Consider the following 25,064-nt stretch of genomic DNA (forward strand, 5'->3'; position numbering starts at 1 on the left):
GCTGAACATCAGGTATAACAAATGTATCTGAGGATTAAGAAAGTAAAGAAATGATAGGGAACCAAATTGGAGACAAATCAGATCTAGAAAAATTAAAGAGAGGCAAGGGACAGAGAGACTAAAAATGTTAGACAAGCTGTTAAAGTTTGCAAAATTACATATCTTTAAGAATCGCAAAAAAATGAACAATTTTAATCTGGATTTGAGAGAATTATTGGCATTGCACGATCAACAGGTTGTCACAGCAGTATCAAGTAGAAGCCATCACTTTCGGTGCTGAGATTACTGGAGAATTAAGGTGCAAATCTCAAATTCTGCTGATCCACAGGTCACACTCTCTCTTAAGCCCCAGAATTTCTGGCCCAATTTGTTCAATAAATTAGCATGTTGCTACATTCAATCTAGATATTTCCACCCAGAACTTTGTGGAAATTTACCATCATGGTCAATTTCAAGTAAATAAATTGCCAAAGTCAAACCTAATTTCATCTCATGCTGATCCAGCTTCAGTTCTAAGTACTTGGTGCTCTTTCCTCTGCCGCACAGTTGGTCATCTTTCAAGTCAGAGTCTGGAGTGATGAAATATGTTGACTCCTCCACTGAAAAAGTTGCACAATTTATGTTCTTGGTATGTTGTCCCTGCTCTTCCACTGATTCTTGGAGAATTGGATTGGGATTACCAATGTTACCCGGCTTCCCCTATGTAAGGACACGGTAAGTTAGTGTTATGAAACAACAATAGGAAACTTAAGGCCATTGCAAATCAGTGAAATCACAAGTTTGGGAATTCCACCATAGAAACCAGTAGGCACTACATTTGTGCCTGGACATTGATATTATGTCCCATGTTCCATGTGTTCCTGTGAGGAAACGCCCCGACATTCTCTCCAAATCCTTTAAATAAACACCAAGCGTTTTCTGTGTTTAGAATCAGTCTGTTTGAGATTTGAATGCTGCCCTTAAAAGAATCAGGGGGATTGTGTCAAACGAGCACCAGCTTGAATGCAACTTCTGACTTACAGATGACCTTAGAGGAAGTTTCTATGTGACAGAATGGTCAGTGTAACCCTGCCAAGAACTCACAGATTGGTCTAAAAGAATGTCACACAGACACAGTGTCTGCCTGGCTGTTCTCTCACTTGAATGTATTTCCTTCTCTCATCTTCTCTTGCTCATATTTTCTTTTCTGTTGCTAACTCATGACATACTGTACAGTGAATGATGGCAGGGCCCTGGAGAGTGTTGTAGCACAGAGAGTCCTGGGCTATAAGCACATAATTCCCTGAAAGCAGTGGTGAAGGTGTATGGTTATACTTGCGTTCATCAGCTGTGACATTAGGTATAGGACACAATGACTTCATTTTACAGTTGTACAAATCATTGGCAAGATCACACTTGGAGTATTGCTATTGCATAAGTTACATTGTATTCAGTTTTGGTCAACTCATTATAGGAAGGATGTGGAAGCTTTAGAGAGGGTGCAGAGGAGATTTACCAGGATGGTGCCTTGATTAGAGTGCATGTTTTATGAGGAAAGGTTCAACAAGCCGGAGCTTTTCTCTCTGGAGCAAAGGAGGATGAGAGATGACTTGATAGAAGTGCACAAGATGGTTGTAGCATGAAGGACCATTCAGCCCACTGAGTCCATACCAGCTCTATGTAAGAGCAATGCAGTCCCACCCTCTCCTTGTATCCCTGCAAACTCCCTTCTGAACATTACAACTTATACTTCCTCCACTATTCCCTTGGCTGTGTATTCCACACCCACACCACTCACTGTGTAAAACAGAAAAAAATCCTTCAAGTTCAACAAAGAATTTAACAGCTTCTGCCTCTCTAATCCAGGCAACATCCTGGTGAACTCCATCTGCAAATTCTCCAAAGCCTCCACATCCTTGTTGTAGTGTGGTGACCAGAATTGTACATAATACTTCAAATATAGCTTAATTAAAGTTTGATACAGCTACAACAGGACTTTCCTACTTTTACACCTAATGCCTTGACCACTAAAGGCAAGCCTTACACCTTCTTTACCACCCCCTGTACTTGTGTTGCTACTTAGAGGGAGCTGTGGACTTGCACCCCAAGATCCCTTTGCACATCAATTCTCCCAAATGATCTGCCATTTACTGCATACTTTCCTCTTACATTTAACCTCCCAAAGTGCATTACCTCACACTTGTCTGCATTAAGCTCCAGCTGCCATTTCTCTACTCATAGATGCACCTCATCCATATCCTGCTGAATCTGTTGACAACCTTCCTCACTATCCACAAATCCACCAATTTTGTATCACCAACAAATTACTGATCAGCCAATCTACATTTTCGTTCAAATTATACAGGTACCAGCACTGATCCCTGTGGCACATCACTGGTCACAGACTTCCACTCAGAGTAACACCCACTACAATCTGTTTTCTCTGGCCAGTGAATCTACCAATTCACCACATTGGTGAACACTTAATCTCCATCTCATGGGAGCAGCGCTATATTCTAAATGCTATAATGTGAGTTACTTCCACCAGGAAGTGAAGACAATTGGGATTGTAATCTATCTCAGTCATTGGCCCATTGTTTGTGTGCTTAACACTGAAATCAGTGGAAAAGTCCATCATGCACAATGTACAGCAAACCAGGCAGCTACTATTCACAACCTCATAGCAAGTTTTACTTTCATTATTTGAACCCTGATTACAATGAACCTTACCTTTAACCAGCATCCCATAGCTAAAAAAACAAAAGAAAGCAAATATTAAGTTTTGCTCACACTTTTGAGGAGATTCACATGTAACAAATCACAGAAAAATTAAATATCACTTCCTCCCACTGTTCTCTCTCTCTCTCCCAGCTCTCAGAGTAGACCCTCCAACTGCTCCCCCAACACCCCCCCCTACACATCTATCCACCTATTCACCTCAAACCCACTACTCTTCCAGCACCCCCACTACTCCATGTCCCACTTCTGATGCTCCATCTAACCCTCCCAAAGCTCACCACTTAAGGTAGGGTAGGTCTTACACAGTGAGCAATAGGGCACTGAGTGTGGTAGAACAAAGGGATCAGGGCATACAGGTACATGATTAGTTGAAAGTGGCGCCACAGGTAGATAAGGTCGCAAGGAAAGCTTCCAGCACATTGGCCTTCATAAATCAAAGTACTGAGTACAGAAGATTGGATGTTATGTTGAAGTTGTACAAGACATTGTAGAGTTTTGGTCACCTACCTACACGAAAGATGTAAACAAGTTTGAAATAGAGTACAGAGAAAATTTCCAAGGATGTTGCCGAGTCTGGAGGACTTGAGTTATAAAGAAAAATTGAGTAAGTTAGGGCTGTATTCTTTGGAATGTGGTAGACTGAGGGGAGATTTGATATAGGTATACACAATTATGAGGGGTCTAGATAGGGTAAATGCAAGTAGGCTTTTTCCACTGAGGTTGGGTGGGACTACAACCAGCAATCATGGGTTAAGGATGAAAGGTGAGAAGTTTCAGGAGAACATGAGGGGAAACTTCACTTAGAGGGTTGTGAGAGTGTGGACTGAGCAGCCAGCACAAGTGGTCCATGCGAGCTTGATTTCAACATTTAAGAGAAGTTTGGACAGATAAATGGATGGTAGGAATATGGAGGGCTATGGTCCCGGTGCAGGTCGCTGGGAGAAGGCAGTTTAAGTGGTTTTGACATGGACTAGATAGGCCAAAAGGCATATTTCTGTTCTGTACTTCTCTATGACTCTTCCCTCCCTATCTCAAACCTTCACACAGCTTCACACTCAGATACAGAGGTTCTCCCTATGGAACATTCCAACTTCATTCACCTCAAGCCATCTTCCTCCATCACGTGCTCTACTGTTAAAGTCTGTCCAGGGCCTTTGTGGCTCATCAGGCCGGTGTGTGGCATTCTATGGCGTGAAGCTACTGAGAGTATGAGTCGCCCCCAGATAGGACAGATGCCAGTCTATTGCGAGGTTAACCCCCAGCATTTTGCAGGTACTCATTTTCAGCTGGGTGGAGTGGAGCAATTTGTGATTAAGTGCCTTGCTCAAGGACACAACACACTACCTCAGCTGGGGCTTGAACTCACAACCTTCAGATCACTAGTCCAACGCCTTAACCCAATGCCTTAACCACTTAGCCATGCACCACACTCATGCTCTACTGTCCCATCCACAAAATGCTGGAGGAACTCAGCAGGTCAGGCAGCATCTATGGATGAATAAACAGTCAAATTCTTGGGCCGAACTCTCAGACAACTCCCTTTACTTACCTCTTGAAAAGGATCCCACTCAGAATATCAGGCTATTGTACCTGGCATTTTATTTTTTAATTAAAATCCAGTCATGTTGAAGGGTCTTGGCCTGAAATGTTGACTGTTTATTCCTCTCCATAAATTCTGCCTGGCTTGTCGAGTTCCTCCAGCAGTTTGTGTGTAACTCTGGATTTCTAGCATCTGCAGAATTTCTTGCGATTGTGACCCTCCATCCCTCTGACCACAAGGATCAAACATTTAGTGTTTGCCATTTTATTGGGATCACAGTCCTGCTTTTTGTGATTCTCACTCAGAATAAAGTCACATGATCACTTACATAAGAACATTAGAAATCAGAGCAGGAGTCGGCCATCTGGCCCGTTGAGCCTGCTCCACCATTCAATAAAATCATGGCTGATCTGGCCATGGACTCATCTCCACCTACCTGCCTTTTCCTCACAACCCTTAATTCCCTTACAATGCAAAAATCTATCCAACTTTGTCTGAAGAATATTTACTGAGGTAGCCTCCACTGCTTCATTGGGCACTCCTCTCCTTAGTAGTGGTTCTGCCTAAAGATATTGTCCTAAAACCCTTGTCCAATCCTTTCTAATCTTGTTGACTCATTCTCAATTAAAAGCTTAGAGGTATTTCCATGATAAGGATGTCATATACAGTAGTTCAACATCCCAATCGTAGTAGCTCTTGTAGGTTCATACTTACTTAAGCCAAAATATTTCAAAATTTGTTTCCATGAAAAAAATATGCAAAGTAGAATTAAAAAGACCACAATGACTGATAATGTTATCACAGTGGTTTGATTATACTCCACATTTGTTGCATTTGCAGTGATACTTCTAGTCTCAGTCAATCTGTAGAATCAAAATACAAATTTACAATACATTTACAATTTTTAGAATTTCAAAGCACAGTCACTACAAAAATTAGTGTCTTAGATTGAAATTAGATAGTAAATAAATAGAAATTATATAGGTTCAGTTTCTGTTCACACTGTACACCTCACACTTTTAGTATAAATCTGAGTCTTGACATTTGCAGAAGTTCTCTGATGACTCTGTGGTGGTTGGGTGTATCAGAGATGGGCAGGAGTCAGAGTACAGAGGACTGGTGGACAAGTTTGTGGAGTGGTGTGGAAGGAATCACCTGCTCCAGAATGTGGTCAAAACCAGGAAGATGGAGATTGATTTTAGGAGGAAGAGGACTGTGACGAGTCCTGTATACATTCTGGGAGAAGAAGTTGCAGTGGTGGAGGAGTACAAATACTTGGGTGTTCACCTCGACCATAGACTTGACTGGAAAACCAGCACCAAGGCTGTTTACGAGAAGGGGATGAGCAGACTCTATTTTCTAAGGAAGCCGAGATCCTTCAATGTGTGCAGCAGGATGTTGGAGATCGTTTACCAGTCTGTGGTAAAGAGAGCAGTCTTCTTTGCGGCTTCATGTTGGGGAGCAGCATCGGTGGTGATGATGCAAAGAGACTAAATGGACTCATCAAAAAAGGCTGGATCCATCCTTGGCTACAAACCAGACTCAAAATTTTGAGTTAGTGGTGGAGAGGAGATCACTAAACAAACTTATCCATTATGGACAATCTGGCACATCCTCTCCATGACCTACTGAATAAGCAGTGGAACAGACTCATTCAGCTCCGCTGTCACAAGGATCGTTACAGAAAATCTTTCCTATCAAATACAATAAGCATATATAAGAGTTCATCTCTGTGTGACAGGAGAACACACATCGTAGTACAACTATCTTACTGTCTTTCCTTTTGGTTAGTCCTGACAAAGGGTCTTGGCCCAAAACGTCAACAGCGCTTCTCCCTATAGATGCTGCCTGGCTTGCTGTGTTCTACCAGCATTTTGTGTGTGTTGTTGTTTGAATTTCCAGCATCTGCAGATTTCCTCGTGTTTGCTTGTAGTACAACAGTTTTATTATTTCGTACATTATTTTTGCATAGTGTTAAATTATTATTGTGTATATTATTCTGTACTTTATTGTTAGTTAATATTATTATATTTATTATTATTGCTAAGTGTGTTTTTATATGTTGCTGCTGTAATGAAATAATATCCCATTCAGGATCAATAAAGTACTTATTATTATTATTCTTAATGAAATGCTCAATGCATGTGTCATTTCTTTTTCAGATATCTTAACAAGTTGATTAAACATCAGATGGAATTGTCACTGTACACAAACAGCTCAGTGTCATCCACAGGACTGCACACCCTTGTAATGTGCCTTCAGATAATCAGAAAATTTTCCTTTCAGTCAAACAGTGGGCATAGTAATTTCACACAGATGTGTGATCATATTGATCACAAAGGGCATTGTTCCACCTTCTGTAAATTGAACTCCAAAACTCTTCTCCCCATTTCTTAATACACATCAAATCCTGCTCTTCCCATTTCCCATGTAGTCTCTGACCTACACTGACCCTTGATTAAAGGTTTTCATCCTTGGGTGACACAGTAGTGCAGCCAGCAGACTTGCTTCCTTACAGCTTTAGTGATCCTGATTTAACTCCTGACTTTAGGAGTGTCTGTGTGAAGTTTGCATGTTTTCCCTGTGACTGTGTGGGTTTCTATCTTTACTGCTGGCAACTATTCACAAACTAACCACCAGTTTCTGGTAGAACAATGAATTGAGGTTACTCCATATGGTACATTAGTTCTTAAAATGATGTAATACAACATGCAAATGTTGACAGTGATTCCTACTCACTTTGTCACTTTTTCAGATGATCCTTCAGAAAAACAGTTGCCATTTGCACATGGACCACATTCTGTGTTTCTCCTGTAAGTTCCTGAGAAATACAAAGCACTGAATATTGAAATTAATAACACACAGGTTTGGTCTCAGGATTCAGGTTTGAGAATCACTGAGAGGCATTGTGAAGATCCCATTCAACACAACCTTGCCCCAATTTGCACAATGAGGCCCAATGCTGCCAATCAGAACCCTGCCCTCACACTCTGGTGCATCAGATTTAATTGCCAAGTCCACTCCACAGATAAAAAGGATCACTGATGGAAATCTCAAATAAAAAGAGAAAATGCTGGAAACACTGCAGGTCAGGGAGCTTCTGTGGAAAGAGAAACAGGGTTAATGCTTCAGATCACCAATGCTTCATCAGCTGAAGTATGTTTTTCCACAGATGCTGTCTGACCTGCAGAGTATTCCAGCATTTTCTGATTTTACTTCATGACAAGTGTCTGCTATGACTTTGTGATATTTCAGCCTCAGAATCAGAATAATGTGGGTCCAAGTGCCACCCGCTGTGGAGACTTGGCCTTAAAGGCAGGGATGACACCAAGGGAGCCTGGTGTTATCAAAAGAAATATTAAATCAAGGCTCCATCTCCCTTCGCCTTTGCACAATTCAAAGAATGCCAGAGGAGCTATCTTCAATATTTATCTCTCGACTGTCACTAACATGGATCAGCCAAATATTAGTATATTGCCAACCTTGCTGTGTACATATCAGATGCTTTGCTGCTACATCACATATGTACCAATATATCAGCAGCATCTCACTGGCTAGAAATCGTTTTGAATCAGCTCTGGTCATCTACCTAGAGGAAAGATATCAATAAGATTGAAAGAGTGCAGAGAAAATTTATCACGATGTTGCTGGGGCTTGAGAACCTGAGTCATAGGGAAGGATTTTATTCTTTGGACAATGGGACACTGACGAGAGATTTTATAGGAGCATACTAAATTATGAGGGGTATAGATAGAGTAAATGCAAGCAGGCTTTTTCCAGTGATTGGGTGAAACTAGAACTAGAGGTCATGGGTTTACAGTGAAAAGTGACATATTTAAGGGGAACATGAAAGGGAACTCCAGTTAGAGGGTGGTGAGACTGAAATGAACTGCTAGTGGAAGTGGTGGATGCAGGATTGATTTCACCATTTAAGAAAAATTTGGATAGGTACATAGATGGGAGGGGTATGGAGGGCTCTGGGACTAGGCAACATAAAAGTTTGGCACAGTCTGGATGGGCTGTCGTGTTCTATGATATGAAACACTAATGTGCTTAAAAGGCACTGGAGAAATGCATGTATTATTTCTTTAACTGAGGGCTAGGTCACCAAAAGGAGTGATGTATCTGCAAGGGCTGTGATCAAAATGACCATGTGCCTTACCTTTTGCTTTTACATTTCTGGACTACTGATTATCTTTACATTCAAGGCCAGTAGGCTGAGGTTTTCATAAATGTACTGTAAATCCCAGGGAACCTAGGCTGCTCCATACCTGTTCCAGTGGGGGCTACTCTGACTCCTAAATCAGATATGGGTTCAAATCCCATTCCAGAAATTTGAGCAGAATCATGTGGGCTGACACAACACAGCAATACAAAGGGAATGTCACACTCTTGAAGCCTCCTCTATAGCCACGATGAGGCCACTTTCAGGTTGGAGGGGCTACCCAGATATTCCATCTGGGTAGCCTCCAACCTGACAGCATAAACATTGATTTCACTGACTTCTGGTAACTTCTTCCCCCTACCCCCTCCCCCCTGCTCCCCTCTTTCATTTCCCTTTCTAGCTCCCCTCTTACTCCTTCCTCTGGTGTCACTTTCTCCCATGGACCATTCTTATCAGATTCATTATTCTTCAGCCCTTTATCTTTTTGAACAATCACCTTCCAGCTTCTCACTTTATCCTACCATTCCTCAAATACCTACTTTTCCTCTTACCTTGCTTCACTAATCACCTTCTGGTTTGTTCTCTTTTCTCCCCAACTTTCTCCCTCCTCTCCCCCACTTTCTTATTCTGGCTTCTCCCTCCCCACTTCCTTTCCAATCCCAATGAAGAGTCTCAGCCGAAACAACAATTCTTCATTCCTCTCCTTGAATGCTGCCTGATCTGCTGAGTTCCTCCAGCACTTTGTGTCTGTTACTCAAGACTTCCAGCAACTGCAGAATCTCTTATCTTTATGCTCTTAAGTTGCATAGATCTCCCTAGCACATCAGCCAACATTTATCCCTCAATTCATATTCTGAGCAGGTAATCTGCATATGACAGTCCATAGAACCTACGTGGAGGAGAGCAAGTGGTCACTCTCCTCGGAGGGGCCTCTCGGTTCGAGTCGCCGCCCTCGGAGGGGCCTCTCGGTTCATGATGCCGCCGTCGGAGAGGCCGCTGGGTTTGAGTCGCTGTCCCCGGAATCATTGTGGATAGAGCTAAGGAACTGCAAAGGTAAAATATTCTGATGGGAGCTGTATACAGATCCCCAAACAGTAGTAAGGACATGGTCTACAATTTACAATGGGAGATAGAAAATGCATGCCAAAAGGGCAATGTAACATAGTCATGGGGAATTCCAATATGCAGGTAGATTGGGAAAATCAGGTTGGTGCTGGATTCCAAGAGAGGAAATTTCTAGAATGCCTACGAGCTGGCATTTTAGAAAAGTTCGTGGTCGAGCTCACTAAGGGATCAGCTATTCTGTATTGGGTCTTATGCAGTGAACCGATTTTGATTAGAGAGCTTAAGGTAAAAGAACCCTTGGGGGAGTGATCATAAAATGATCAAATTCACCCTGAAATTTGAGAAGGAGAAGGTAAGATCAGACGTATCAGCATTACAATGGAGTAAAGGGAATTACAGAGGCATGGGAGAGGTGTTGGCCAGAATTGATTGGAAAAGAAAACCGGCAGGGATGATGGCAGAGCAGCAATGGCTGGAATTTCTGGAAGCAATTCAGAAGGCACAGGATATGTACATCCCAAAGGAGGATGAAGTATTCTAAAGGCAAGATTTCACAACCGTGGCTGACAAGAAAAGTCAAAGCCAAGTGAGGGCATATACTAGAGTAAAAATTAGTGGGAAATTAGAGGATTGGGAAGCTAACGCAACTAAAAAAAACTCATTAAGGAAAAACGGAATATGAAAATAAGCTAGCCAATAAAGTTAAAGAGGATACCAAAAGTTTCTTCAAATACATAAAATGTAAAAGTGAGAGTTGATATCAGACCCCTGGAGAGTTAGTAATGGGGGATAAGTAAATGGCGGACGCACTGAATAAGTATTTTGCACCAGTGTGGAAAACAGCAGCATTATGGTGAAACTTCAAAAGTGTCAGGGGTCATGAAGTGTGTGAAGTTTCCACTACTATGGAGAAGGTTCTTAGGAAACTGAAAGATCTAAAGGTAGACAAGTCACCTGGACCAGATGGACTACACCCTAAGGTTCTGAAAGAGATGGCTGAAGAGATTGTAGAGACATTAGTAATGATCTTTCAATAATCACTATATTCTGGAATGTTTCCAGAAGACTGTAAAATTGCAAATGTCACTCCACTCTTCAAGAAGGGAGAGAGGCAGAAGAAAGGAAACTATAGGGTAGTTAGTCTGACTCAGTGGTTGGGAAGATATTGGAGTCGATTGTTAAAGGTGAGGACTCAGGGTATTTGGAGGCACTTGATAAAACAGGCCAAAGTCAGTATGGTTTCCTCAAGGGAAAATCTTGCCAGACAAATCTGGTGGACTTTTTTGAAGAAATAACAAGCTGGATAGACAAAGGAGAATTGGAGGATGCTGTGTTCTTGGATTTTCAAAAGCTCTTTGACAAGGTGCCACACATGAGGCTGCTTAACAAGTTAAGAGCCCATGGTATTATAGGAAAGCTTCTAGCATGTATAAAGCATTGGCTGATGGGCAGGAGGCAAAGAGTGGGAAATATGGGAGCCTTTTCTGGTTGGCTGCTGGTGATTAGTGGCGTTTCACTGTATTGGGACCACTCCTTTTTACTTTAAATGTCAAAAGTATGTTATACTTAGATGACAGAATCGAAGGCTTTATTGCAAAGTTTGCAGACTATATGAAGAAAGGTGGAGGGGGAAAATAGCTTTGAAGAAACAGAGGGGCTACAGAAGGACTTACACGGACTAGGAGAATGGGCAAAGATATGGCAGATGATGAAATGGCAGAGCAGACTCAATGGACCAAATGGGCTAATGTACTCTTATATCTTATGGTATTATGGTCTAATTCCTGTAAAGATGCTATCGCCTTTTCTCAGTTCCTTCACCTACACCATACCTGTCCCCAGGACGCGGCTTTCCATTCCAGGACATCAGAGACATCCTCTTCCAAAGAATGAGGTTTCCCTCCCTCTACTATTAATGCTGCCCTCACCCGCATCTCCTCCATTTTCCAAACATCCGCGCTCAGCTCATCTTCCTGCCGCCTTAATATTGATAGAGTTCCTCTTGACCTTACCTATTACCCCATCAGCCTCCGCATCCAACACATTAACCACTGCAACCTCTGCCATCTCCAAAGGGATCCGAAGAGTAAACATATCTTTACCACCACCATTCATTCATTCTCTGCAGGGATTACTCCCTCCACTTTTCCTTTGTCCATCCATCCCTCCCCATAAATCTCTCTCCAGGCAAACAGCTACACCTGCCTCTACACCTCCCCCCTTATCTCAATTCAGGGCTCCAAACAGTCCTTCCAGGTGAGGCAACACTTCGCCCGTGAATCTGCTAGGGTCATCTATTGTGCCTGGTGCTCCAAATGTGGCCTCCTCTACATTGGTGAGATCTGTTGTAAATTGGGGGACTATTTCGTTGAGCACCTCCTCTCTATCCACCAAAAGTGGAACTTCCCAGTGGCCAAACATTTTAATTCTGATTCCCATTCCAATCCCAACATGTCAGTCCATGGTCTCACTTGTGCCAAGTTGAGGCCACCCTCAGGGTGGAGGAGCAACACCTTGTATTCTATCTGGGTAGCCTCCAACCTGATGGCATGAATGTTGACTTTTCCTTCCTGTTAAAAATAAAATCCCTCTCCCTCTCCTCTTTCTCTATTCCCCACTCTGGACTTTACCTCTTCTCACCCATCTATCACTTCCCCAGGCCCCTCCTCCTTTTCTTTCTCCTGTGGTCCACTCTCCTCTCCTATCAGATTCCTTCTCCTCCAGCCTACCCACCTGGCTTCACCTATCACCTTCCAGCTATCCTTCTTCCCTTCCACCTTTTTATTCTGGCATCTTCCCCCTTCCTTCTCAGTCCCAAAGAAGGGCCTCAGCTCGAAATGCCAACTGCTTATTCTTTCCCACAGATTCTGCCTGATCTGCTGAGTTCCTCTTACATTTTGTGTGTGTTGTTAGAAGACCTTGCTCCTCTCCCACTCAGAAAAACCATGCAGAGTTTAACACTAATGATGTCAAATGTATCCATTTTGTGGAAAGTATTATTACCTATGATGGGCAGAAAATAGGAAAAAGGGTAGTGAATAATTTTGAGAACACAAAGTAGAGGTGAGAGTGGGAGGGAGGGTAAGGGGATGCCTCAGTGTGGGAGAGAAGGCAGAGATAAGTGCCTTGGGTATGGGAGAGCAGAGGGAGGAACCTCAATATGGGGAGAGATCATTTTGAGAAAGATGTTTGGACGAACGAGTACTGTGGGAGCTCTTTTGTGGTCATTTTAACACCAGACCACTTGGATAAAATTCCACAGGTTAATTCTGGCCAAAGATTACATCAGATTTCCTGCTGTATTCTCTGGAAGAATGTATGGAATTACTGGAATCAGAGAGCTTGTGGATATTTTCAGAACCAGTCACTGCAAGTCCAACACAGTGTAGGTAACATCTTACCTCTCCTGATCACCTGCTGTCCTGGCGGGCAGTGCCTATGTTTCAAACATTCCCGACAACCGTCCCTGGTGATATTGGTGCAGTAGAATCCTTCTGTGCAGTCACATACTGTGTCCCGAGTAGAAGAACAAGCCAGGATTTCATATGTTCCTGTATCAGACCAGAAAACAATGACCTGTTTATATTTTGCAGTCAATATTATTTTGTTAAATTGTATTTAACAGCCTTATGAACCAGCAACTAAATGGCTGTCTTTTCTGCAGGGGCCAAGTGCTATGGAGAAGAATTAAGCCACAGCCCCTGGTTGTTGTTTTAAGGGATGGATTTAGAAATGCTAATTCAACTCCTTGCAACATCATTAGGATTGCAAATGCCATCTCTAGACAGAATTGTTCAGACTATGGCTGGCACATTTAGTTGCACTGGAACTGGGGTCAAACAAGTCTTGACAAATCAAGAATGAAAGAATGTGTGTGAACAGAGTATCATCCTGTTAAAATCAGGCCAGGGTTCCAATAACAGAGGTTTAAGTGAGGCACAGGCCGATAAACGTGTCAACCCTCCTGACATTGGTGCACCCATTGCCCCAAGGTTGTACCTTGGTGTCTCCTACTCAGTGTACAACAGCCAAGTTTCTGTAGCACCCTTAGCAGAAGCACTAATAGTTTTCTCCCACGTTGCTTTTGCACAAGCTACATCGTGTTCAGTTCTGGTCGCCTCATTATAGGAAGGATGTGGAAGTGTTAGAGAGGGTGCAGAGGAGATTTACCAGGAAGCTGCCTGGATTAGAAACCATGTCTTATAAGGAATGGCTGAGCAAGCTAGGGCTTTTCTCTTTGGAGCGACCGAGGACAAGTGGTGACTTGATAAAGGTGTTTAAGATTATGAGGGCATAGATGGAGTGGATGGCCAGCACCTTTTTCTCCCCCTCCCCCAAAGCAGCAATAGCTAATACCAGAGGACATACTTTTAAGGCGAGTGGAAAAAGTTTAGAGAGGGATGTCAGAGGTTTTTTTTGACTGAGTGGTTGGTACTTGAAACATGCTGCCAGGGATGGTGGTAGAGACAGATACAATAGGGACAGTTAAAGGACCCTTAGATAGGCACATAGATTAAAGAAAACTGGAGGGCATCGTGAGAGGGAAAGTTAGAATAGAAGGTACAATATCATGGGCCGGAAGGCCCATTCTGTGCTGTACTGTTCCAAGTTGTTATACTTAACTTAGTTGTGCCAGCATTCTCTGTAATACTGCAGCCAGGTCAGGTTATTAGATGGCCAGGTTATTAGATGGCTCACCTTCTCCACAAATGGTACATTTAAGGCAGTCCTCATCTGCATTTAAACTGTCTTGATAGGTACCAGTATTGCAGGAATGACAAATTGTTCCACCATACTCTGTGCAGTGTTCTTCAACATACGAACCTAGCCAAGAGTGAGAGTTAACTATTAAGGCACACAAAAAGAACTCAAAACCAAAGCAGCTAGAGGAATAAAAATGAGGACAGGAATGAGAGAGTATATGATGGAGAGAGTCTCTCAAAGTTTTTGCTCTGCCAGCCTGTTCCTCATAAAGAGCACAAAGCAGGAGTCATTTGAGCCTCCAGCAAGAATAGCATCATAAGCTCCAAAGTTTGATATTGATGGCCTGCAATTTAGGGCTTGAATTTAGAAGATTCTTTTATTAATTTGTCCATGACATCAATTCACTAAATCTGGGCACCCTTAACATAATAAAAGGAGCTGTTTTCTAGTGCAGGATCAATTGGGAGGCTCACAGATCACCACTGAGTTAGTAAGCCAAAACAGTCAATGGCCAACACCAATGCTTTAGAGTAAATAGAGGTAGTGAATACATGCGGTCAATTTTTGCAACATCCCGAACATCACTGATAAATCAACCCTCCCTAATGCTGCTCACAGACTGAGGAACCAGCTTCAAAATCCATAAAACATCACTTCTTTGTTTCAAACGGCATGTAGAATTCAGGTTTACCTGGTTCACATTTTGGACAACAGATGTCCTTAAATTCATACTCTGTGATACTGCATGAACTGTTCAGGTGCCTGAACAGAATACTGAAGATTATCTGCAAAGGAAAATAATGGACAATGAAGTTAGATTTAAATTCAGATATTTCAACTGTGCAGTTACCACAAGTGCCAGATACTGGACACTCACCCCTGGCTCACCGGGTTGTCTGCTCACTTTAAGGGTACTCTGTGAAATGATCCTTTCATATCTCACTGCTTAACCCTTCACTCCTCACCCCCCCAATAATAATCAAAGCCATGTCCCTTGTATTACATGCACCTGTTTAAAGTGATGGTTCAGAAGAGGTCCAATGTAAATTTCTACACACAATGATTAATATCCCACCCTTTAAATCCTCTAGACAATCCCAGTCTTCTTGCACCTCACAACCTTAACAACAACATAGGCTAAGGGTGAAAGGTGAAATATTTAAGGGGAACATGAGAGGGAAATTCTTCACTTGGAGCCTGGTGAGAATGTGCTGCCAGCAGAAGTTGCAGATGTGGGTTCAATTTTAGCATTTAAGATAAATTTGGACAAGAGCATGGATGAGAGAGATATGGAGGGCTATGGTCCAGGTGCATGTCAATGGGACTAGGCAAAATAATAATTTGGGATGGACTAGATGGACCAAAGGGCCTGTTTCCGTGCTGTAGTGTTCTATGACCCTTAAGAGAGAATTGAAAGGAGACCATTCAGGCCCTGGAACCTGCTCCACCATTCAGTAAGATCACAGCCAATCGTCATTTCAGTGCCACTTTCCTAGCTGGTCTTCAAGCTTAAAACTCTCTGCAGTTCTCAAACCCTCTCAGAATCCAGTAGGTTTCCAGTCTTCTAAACTCCACTAAGCATTCAGGGTGTGTTCCCAGAAATGAGGGTTAATGGAATCAACTGCCAGAGCTGTATACAAAGAGGAACTTTGGTAGGAACCAGATGCGCATCCCCGTCCAACCCGTTTGCGCCTGCTACTGTGCCCTGCAGTGCTGAGTCATCTCAAGGCTTCCTGTGGACAGACTGCTGATGGGTGGTTGGGGCCAGGGGTGTAGTCACACAGCACTGAGACACGAGGAACAGGGTGAGTGGGGAGATTGCTGGGGACTGGCAGCACCAGCTTCCACCACAACCAGGACGGTGATAAGGGATGAAGTCCTAATGAAGGGTCTCAGCCCAAAACATCGACCGTTTACTTGTTTCCGTAGATGCTGCCTAGCCTGCTGAGCTCCTCGGGCATTTTGTGTGTGTTGCTGGTGATGAGGGAGATTGTCAACACATGGAACAGATACTGGCAGTCCCCAGCGATGCTCACGCTCGCCGTGCCAATCAGGGTGTAGCTTCAAGCCACACACCTCACTGTTGAGTGAGTACCCCATTTGCCCCTACCCACCCAACACTAGCCCTTATAACAGCCTCTCTGTGCTGAGTGCGGACGGGTCTTTTGTGCATTAATTAATAAACATTAAACTACTGTACATTAAATTGAAGCTACTTTTGAATGCCTGTTGCAGTTGCAAAACGCCACCCAATTCCGGGAACTTTTCCGTTCTTCCCTCTCCCTTTTCGCTATGGATTTACATTTCCGTTTACAAGTACAATATCGGTGAAATAGAGGCTCCAAGGGTAGTCTAGTTCCCACTGCTAAACAATGGCGTGTGTCTCAAACAGCCTGACAACCAAGTCCAACTCCTGGCCTCCATGCGCGGCATAGTTCTTACGCCCGGCAGAGCTGTTCTCACCGACAGGAAAAAGGGCACCTTAAAACCAGTAACTCCGGGCAGATGGGGCTCGTTAACCACGGATGGTAGCTCATCTAGGAGACGGAAAGCTCCGATTTCAAACCTCCGCTGCCTTGCGGCTATACCCGCTCACAGGAAAGGCTTCGGGAGTAAACCCCGAGGAAAAATCCGGAGTCGGAGTCCCGAAAGCGGTACGCAGCGCCGGCATGGCAACTCCTGTGATGTTGCTGGCCACCAAAACTGTATCGCCTTTCGTTGTTCCTTTGGACCTGTCATTAGCGTGGGGTGGGGTGGGGTGGTGGGGTGGGGGGGGGGGTCCCACTGCATGGGAAACAGACGGATCTCCCCATCAACTCTGCCCGGGCTTGCGCCCTGGAGAGGCCACTCCCAGTGACTACGACCGACGGAAGCCACCCGAGAGCAATAGATTTCCGGAACGTTCACATGGGCAACATATACGCTGAAAAATCTGAAGGATAACGAGTCTATTTACCCTGAGCTATACTTTTTCATATAACCCCGTCATCTGCTTTCACCCTGACTCTCTAAATATTCGCCAGCTGACGAGCGTCCACCAACACACCTGTAATATCACAGTGTTTTAATTTATGTGACTGCATTCTCCAAAAGAACTCAGAAACCCGTGTTCAATTTAGCAAAAAACTTGTTGCAATTAAATCTAAACACAAACCGCTGTGTTATGAAACTCTTTAAAAAAAAACAACAGAAAACGTTAATAAAACAATACAAACCCCCAGGAAAATCATCCGTAACGCAGATACTTTCTTTGCGAACATCCCGGTGTTGAAATGCCCTGAACAGGAAAACAAAATATACTTTATTCGCGTCTTGTTTCGCAAGTGGCTTCTAACGTATCTACCTCCTTTATTGGTGTGTTAGGAAGTGGGCGGAACTTTTCGATTGTCTGTTTGGTCCTTGTTGAATTTTAATATTCAACTCTGCGGTTTACCAAGAGTGGTTTTTTTTTCCAGATGACAGATTATGTGCTTAGTTTTAAAAATTTAGACAGAACTGATTGATGCAGTACAATTAATACGAATGTAAACATACTGTATCAACAATCTTCTTCTCAGGTAGTCCTTTGCAATTGAGGATCACTTGCTTCCACCCCAGTTTTGTGGGTTTTGAGGTGACTGATGTGGGAACAACACTTTTCCAAAAATGGGGCAGGTAGTGGCTTGATACCATGTGTCAATAATATCCCAAACTAATTAAATTAGTAATTAACTGCCCAACTACACTAATCCCTTTTGCCTACATAATGTCCACATTCTTCCATTTCCTGCACAACCATGTGCCAATCTAAGAGTCCCCTGAATACTCCTGTAGTGTTTGGCTTCACTACCACCAAAAGGGGGGTGTCTAGGGAGGGGTAGCACCTCTGGTGAGGGGCCTGCCGTGCCCTTTTTCAGGGCAGCTCGTCCACCTTTGGTCCCCACCTGGCGCTCAGCTCTCACCTGCGGCTCCAAGTAGCTGTAACACGCGCAGCAGCCACACCCCGGTAAACCGTCTCAGCAGACGGGCCAAACCAGGTGAGGGTAGCCGACGGGTCTTCGACCCTCGGTGAGGTACGGGATCTGCCTATCCCAGCGTGTGAAGTCTGGCCCTGGCAGATTGAGCAGAGGAGACCGATTAGTGGTTCAACGGTCGAGAAGGCAGGCTAGCAGGCGTTTCTGGAGCGCTAAGAGCACAGCAAGACACTTAGACATCCTGGTCATCCACTGCAAGAGGCGGTGATCTCTTTAAACTGTTCCTGAAAAATGGTGGTGTAGGTCCTGAGGCTCCTGTACCTCCCTCCTGATGGTTGAGGGGGTAATAAGTGTTCCAGTTCCTAGTGGTGTGGGACCTGAGGCTCCTGTGCTTCTTTCCAGAATGTTGAGGGGTAATAACTGTTCCTGAACCTGGTGGTGTGTGTCCTGAGGTTCCTGTACTTCCTTCCCGATGGTTAAGCGGTAATAACTGTTCCTGAACCTGGTGGAGTAGATCCTGAAGATCTTCTACCTCCTTCTTGATGGTTGAGGGGTAATAACTGTCCCTGAACCTGGTGGTGTGGGTCCCCAAGGCTCCTGTACCTCCTTCCCGATGGTTGAGGGGGTAATACCTGTTCCTGAACCTGGTGGTGTGTGCCCTGAGGGACCTGTACCTCCTTCCTGATTGTTGAAGGAGTAATAACTGTTCCTGACCCTGGTGGTGTGGGTCCTGAGGCTACTACACCTCCTTTCTGATGGCTGAGGGTTAATAAATGTTACTGAATCTGGTGTTGTTGGACCTCAGACTCCTGTACCATCTTCCTGATGGTTGAGGGGTAATAACTACTCCTGAATCTGGTGGTGTGTGTCCTGAGGCTCCTGTACCTCCATCCTGATGGTTGAGGGGTAATAACAGTTCTGAACCTGGTGGTGTGGGACCTGTGGCTCCTGTTTCTCCTCCCTGATGGTTCAGGTGGCAATAAGGATTCATGAACCTGCTGGTGTGGGTGCAGAGGCTCCTATACCTCCTTCCTGATGGTTGAGGGGGTAATAACAGTTTCTGAACCTGGTAGTGCGGGACCTGAGGGTCTTGTGTCTCCTTCCTGTTTGTTGAGAGGTAATAACGATTCCTGCACATGGTAGAGTGGGTCCTGAGGCTCCTGAACCTCCATCCTGATTGTTGAGGGGGTAATAATTGTTCCTGTTGCTAGTGGTGTGGGACGTGAGGCTCCTGTGCCTCCTTCCTGATGGTTGAGGGGTAATAACTGTTCCTGACCCTGGTGGTGTGGGTCTTGACACGCCTGTATCTCCTTCCTGATGACTGAGGTTTAATAACTGTTCCTGAACCTGGTGGTGTGTGTCCTGAGGCTCCTGTACCTCCATCCTGATTGTTGAAGGGGTAATAAGTGTTCCTCTTCCTGGTGGTGTGGGTCTTGATGCGGCTGTACTTCCTTCCTGATGGTTAAGAAGTAATAACTGTCCCTGAACCTGGTGGTGTGGGTCCTGAGGCTCTTGTGCCTCCTTCCTGATGGTTGAGGGGTAATAAGTTTCTGAATAAGCTGAGGGAAAATCTTGAAGTAAACTACATAGAAAATTCCCAATTTGTGAATATCTAAAAAAGTGGACATTAGATAGGTCATATTTATCCACTAACTGAATGAAAGACATTAAACAATTGCCCATAAACAAATCTAAAAAAGTTATTATTCCTTTGGTTTTCCTAATTGAAAAGGTCTGATTGGAAATTGATGGTTTAAAACAATAATTGAGATGGAGTTTACTGGAAAGAACAAAGTTATTAAAGTCAAAGGATCTACGAAACTGAAAAAAAATTCTTAAAGTATGTTTTATAATAGGCTTAAGATCTCAACTACCAATCTTAGAAAGCAAAAATGGAAGAGGAACTGCCAGTAAAGAGGCCAAAGAATACCCCTTCAAGTTTTTCTCCAAATGCACCCATAAGGGACAGTCATGTATGTCTGAAAAATAAATCCAAAAAGAGATATAATAAATATTAATTGCCCAAAAATACATTCTAAAATTTGGCAAAGCCATACCACCATACTTTTTAAAATTTCTGCAGTAAAGGTTTACTCAGTCTAGGATTTTTATTATTCCAAATGAAAGATAAAATTTTAGTCTATTCTATCAAAGAACAGTTTAGGAACAAAAGAGGGGATTGCTTGGAATACATACAGCATTAATATGACCAATTAATGATAATGTCATAGGAGACCATTTAGATATTGCTTGTTGCCTGTACTCAATTAATGAAAGAAAATTATATTTATACAGGTTGTTAAAATATTTGGTAATTTTGATACCAAGATAAGTAAAGTTATTTTTAGCTGTGCTAAAAGGAATTTTTCACAGTGCTCAATAAAAATATATTCCAGTCAAAAGTAAGGATAGTAAGTGTGGGGAGAGCCAGCCTTGGATAACTAAGAAAATAAAAGATAGTATCAAATTAAAAGCTCATGTATAAAGTCACAAAGAAAAGCGTGAGAGTGTAGATATTAAGGAAGAAGATGTGCTGGAGCTTTTGGAAAGCATCAAGTTGGATAAATCACCAGGACCGGATGGGATGTATCCCAGGCTACTATGGGAAGTGAGGAAGGAGATTGCTGGGCTCTCCTTCAGGCAATGATCTTTGCATCATTATTGAGGACGGGAGAGGTTCCAGAGGATTGGAGGGTTGCTGATGTTGTTCCTTTATTCAAGAAAGGGAGTAGGGAGAGCCCAGGAAATTATAGACCAGTGAGTCTTACTTCAGTGGTTGGTAAATTGATGGAGAAGATCCTGAGAGGCAGGATTTATGAACATTTGGAAAGGCATAATATGATTAGGAATAGTCAGCATGCCTTTGTCAAAGGCCTTACGAGCCAGACTGAATTTTTTGAGGATGTAACTAAACACACTGATGAAGGTAGAGCCGTAGATGTAGTTTATATGGATGTTAGCAAGGCATTTGATAAGGCACCCCATGCAAGGCTTATTGAGAAAGTAAGGATGCATGGGATCCAAGGGGACATTACTTTGTGGATTCAGAACTGGCTTGCCCACAGAAGGCAAAGAATGGTTGTAGATGGGTCATATTCTGCATGGAGGCCGGTGACCAATGGTGTGTCTCAGGGATCTGTTCTGGGACCCCCTACTCTTTGTGATTTTTATAAATGATCTGGATGAGGAAGTGGAGGGATGGGTTAGTAAGTTTGCTGATGACACAAAGGTTGGAGGTGTTGTGGATAGTGTGGAGGGCTGCCAGATGTTACAACGGGACATTGATAGGATGCAGAACTGGGCTGAGAAGTGACAGATGGAGTTCAACCCAGATAAGTGTGAGGTGGTTCATTTTGGTAGGTCAAATATAATGGCAGAATATAACATTAATGGTAAGACTCTTGGCAGTGTGGAGGATCAGAGGGATCTTGGGGTCCGAGTCCATAGGACACTCAAAGCTGCTATGCAGGTTGACTCTGTGGTTAAGAAGGCATATGGTGCATTGGCCTTCATCGATCATGGGATTGAGTTTAAGAGCCGAGAGGTAATGTTGCAGCTATATAGGACCCTGGTCAGACCCCACTTGGAATACTGTGCTCAGTTCTGGTCACCTCACTACAGGAAGGATGTAGAAACCATAGAAAGGGTGCAGAGGAGATTTACAAGGATGTTGCCTGGATTGGGAAGCATGCCTTATGAGAATAGGTTGAGTGAACTGGGCCTTTTCTCCTTGGAGTGACGGAGGATGACAGTTGAACTGATAGAGGTGTACAAGATAATGAGAGGCATTGATCGTGTGGATAGTCAGAGGCTTTTCCCCAGGGCTGAAATGGCTAACATGAGAGGGCCCAGTTTTAAGGTGCTTGGAAGTAAGTACAGAGGAGTTATCAGGGGTAAGTTTTTTTACACAGAGAGTGATGAGTGTGTGGAATGGGCTGCCGGTGACGGTGGTGGAGGCAGAAATGATAGGGTCTTTTAAGAGACTCCTGGATGGATACATGGAGCTTTGGAAAATAGAGGGCTATGGGTAAGCCTAGGTAGTTCTAAGGTAGGGACTTGTTCGGCACAGCTTTGTGGGCCGAAGGGCCTGTATTGTGCTGTATGTCTTCTACATTTCTATGTTTAAACTCACCCAGCAGAAGGCAAAGGCAAACCACTGCTGTAACCTGCCGAGTACATGATTTCCCAATATGTCAGAGCAGCATGGAGGGAAATTGTCCGCCAACTGGAAATTCCAGATGTAATCTAACGACGACCACCAAAGACACACTCTGTGTAAAAAAAAAACCAAACTTTGCACATTCCCTTTCGATCTACCCCATCATCTTAAGTGCATGCCCTCCAGTATTAGAAATTTCTACTCTGAACAAACTGTCTCTCCCCTCTCTGTGGCTCTTACGTTCTTATAAACCTCTATCAGATCTCCCCTCAGCCTCCCCACCAGACAAAACAACTCAAGTTTGGCCTATGTCATGAAATTTGTTAACTATATGGCATCAGTACAATAAAATACATGATAAATATAGAAGGAGAAAACCTGAGTTACATTAAGTATAATAATGAGAAGAGGGCATGCCCTGGGTGATGGGCGTCCTTAATGATGGATGCTGCCTTTTTGAGGCATTGCTCCTTAAAGATGTCCTGGATACTACAGAAGCTACTGCCCATGATGGAGCTGACTAAGTTTACAACTCTCTGCAGCTTATTTCAATCCTGTGCAGTAGCCCCTCCACACCAGACAGTGATGTAGCTAGCTAGAATGCTCCCCACGGTACCTCGGTAGAAATTTGCTTTGTGATATACCAAACCTCCTCAAACTCCTAATGAACTATGGTCACTGCCTTGCCTTCCTTATAGCTGCATCGATATGTTGGGCCCAGGTTAGGTCCTCAGAGATATTGACTCTCAGGAATTTGAAATTGCTCACTCACTCCACTTCTGATCCCTCTGAGGATTGGTGTGTGTTCCCTCACCTTCCCCTTTCTGAAGTCTGCAATCAGTTCTTTGGCCTTATTGACGTTGAGTGCAAGGTTGTTGCTACGACACCACTCAGCTAGCTGATATATCTCGCTCCTGTATGCCCTCTTGTCACTATCTGAAGTTTTTGCCAACAATAGTTGTTTTGTCAAAAAATTTATAGATGGCATTTAAGCTGTACCTAGCCACACAGTCATGGGAGTTGAGAGGGTAGAGCAGTGGGCTAAGTACACATCCCTGAGGTGCATCAATTGTTGTTTGTCAGTGAAGTGGAGATACTATTTCCAATCTGCACAGATAGTGATCTTCTGGTTAGGAAGTCAAGGACCCAGTTGCAGAGGGAGGTACAGAGGCCCAGGTACAGAGGTATTTTGTTCAGAACTGTGTAGGAATGATTGTATAAAATGTTGAGCTGCAGTCAATGGAACCGTGCTGTCAGATGACCAAGATTGAAACTGCATTTGTTTCTTAGTGAGATCAGTGACGTTCTGTAACATGTGCAAACAGACTGTTGCCAAGGGGATCAGCATCACAGTCATTTATGAGCATGTAATATAAGGCAAAGAAGTAGGAGGCTATTCATTGCTTCTTACCTGCAACACCATTTTTACCACTAACCTCATATCCCTCAATTCCTTTAATCACAAGAAACCTATCCGTCTGCATTTTTCATGTATTTCATATTGCTGCTAATCTCTGCTGCAACCCAGTTTGCAAGAACTTCCAGTAGATCAGTTAGAGTATGTTATGGTGAACCTGTTGGATTGTAGCTTTACATAGTAAAATCCAAGAACTCACAGATAAAGACCTTGCTCTTTTTCTGTGTTCTCTGGAGACACACTGTCTAATGATACAGTATCTTTTATAAACCTACTGACTCTTACAGCTGTCTTGACACCTCTTCTCACCCTGTCACACGTAAAAACGCTAATCCCTTCTCTCAGTTCCTCCGTCTCTGCCACATTAGAGGCTTTCCATTCCAGAACATCTGAGATGTCCTCCTTCTTTAAAGATTTGATTCCTCTATATCTGATGGGTGTCGGGTTATAACAGACACCTACCGGGCTTTGGCTGGAGGAAGACCATCAATTGAGGTTGTGCAGGCAGGGAGTGTGGGAGGTGAGGCATCCAGTGAGATATTGATTCTTAAAAAATTAGATTTTCTTTTCTGATCAACGTGCAGTTCTTCATTGGAATGCAAGAAGACTGGTAGCCAACAGACAGGAATTTAAAGCATATGTTTTAGGTTTTGGTGTGATAACTGATTGTATGGGGAGTGATCATTTCCCAGTCTTGTGTATTGTAGGGGACAAGGTTCACTGTCAGAATTTGTGTTCTGGTACTAAATGGTGTTTCAAGAGGGTAAACTGGGGAAAATGTTTTATGAAAAGGTCTGGAAATAACAGGAATGCTCCCAGGAGACTGGTAAAGGGCTGTGGTTTTGCCTGTGGTTAAACCTGGGAAGAATCCAACACTGCCAAATAGCTACAGGCTTATTGTTCTCATTTCTTCACTCTGTAAAATAATGTAATAAGGCTGATGTTTGCTTTAAAGAAGAGAGAATTACTTAGTCACTACCAATGTGGGTTTCATAAAGGGAGATCATAATATGATGCCCTTGTAGTAATGGGAAATTATATTTGGAAAGTTTTTACAGTAAAAGAATCAGTAGTTGCAGTGTTTTTGGACATTGAAAAAGCTTATGATATACTATGGAGGGAGGGGCTTTTAATTAAACTTAGGAAGCTTGGTAATGGTAGAAGGTTTTTGCAACTGGATATTGGCTATTTTGTTTGGCCAGTCCTTTAGAGTGAGGGTGGATGAAGAAGTGTCATCAGTTTTCGGTGGATAATGGACCCCCCAGGGTAGTGCCATTGATCCAAAATTGTTTAATCTGATGATTAATGATATTTTTGATGGTGTTTGCCCTGGGTTTGGTTTG

The 25,064-nt window shown here is 43.3% G+C and overlaps 2 protein-coding genes across 3 annotated transcripts in view; both read right to left on the bottom strand.

The window, feature by feature from the left end:
- LOC132384701 (uncharacterized) overlaps window positions 1-25,064 on the bottom strand; it is a 44,667-nt gene that overhangs the window by 2,501 nt on the left and 17,102 nt on the right. Inside the window, exons 2-10 of one of the 2 annotated variants that reach the window (XM_059956075.1) lie at window positions 17,408-17,469; window positions 14,884-14,977; window positions 14,187-14,312; window positions 12,890-13,039; window positions 9,317-9,496; window positions 6,998-7,079; window positions 4,973-5,121; window positions 2,710-2,729; window positions 480-699 (exon numbers count right to left, since the gene is read on the bottom strand). In XM_059956075.1, the coding sequence (XP_059812058.1) occupies window positions 480-699; window positions 2,710-2,729; window positions 4,973-5,121; window positions 6,998-7,079; window positions 9,317-9,496; window positions 12,890-13,039; window positions 14,187-14,312; window positions 14,884-14,977; window positions 17,408-17,469 (1,083 nt within the window). Of the gene's footprint in view, window positions 1-479; window positions 700-2,709; window positions 2,730-4,972; window positions 5,122-6,997; window positions 7,080-9,316; window positions 9,497-12,889; window positions 13,040-14,186; window positions 14,313-14,883; window positions 14,978-16,788; window positions 16,919-17,407; window positions 17,470-25,064 lie in introns of those variants that run through there. The other variant, XM_059956076.1, reaches the window with a different exon arrangement.
- Window positions 18,135-25,064, bottom strand: part of LOC132384700 (vitamin D3 receptor-like) — a 211,624-nt gene continuing 204,694 nt past the window's right edge. The window contains exons 11-13 of the mRNA XM_059956074.1: window positions 22,278-22,416; window positions 20,076-20,124; window positions 18,135-18,282 (exon numbers count right to left, since the gene is read on the bottom strand). Coding sequence (XP_059812057.1) covers window positions 22,391-22,416 — 26 coding nt within the window. The 3' untranslated portion in view covers window positions 18,135-18,282; window positions 20,076-20,124; window positions 22,278-22,390. The remainder of the gene's footprint in view (window positions 18,283-20,075; window positions 20,125-22,277; window positions 22,417-25,064) is intronic.

Source organism: Hypanus sabinus, chromosome X1 (assembly GCF_030144855.1).
Source record: "Hypanus sabinus isolate sHypSab1 chromosome X1, sHypSab1.hap1, whole genome shotgun sequence".
Lineage (NCBI taxonomy): Eukaryota > Metazoa > Chordata > Chondrichthyes > Myliobatiformes > Dasyatidae > Hypanus > Hypanus sabinus.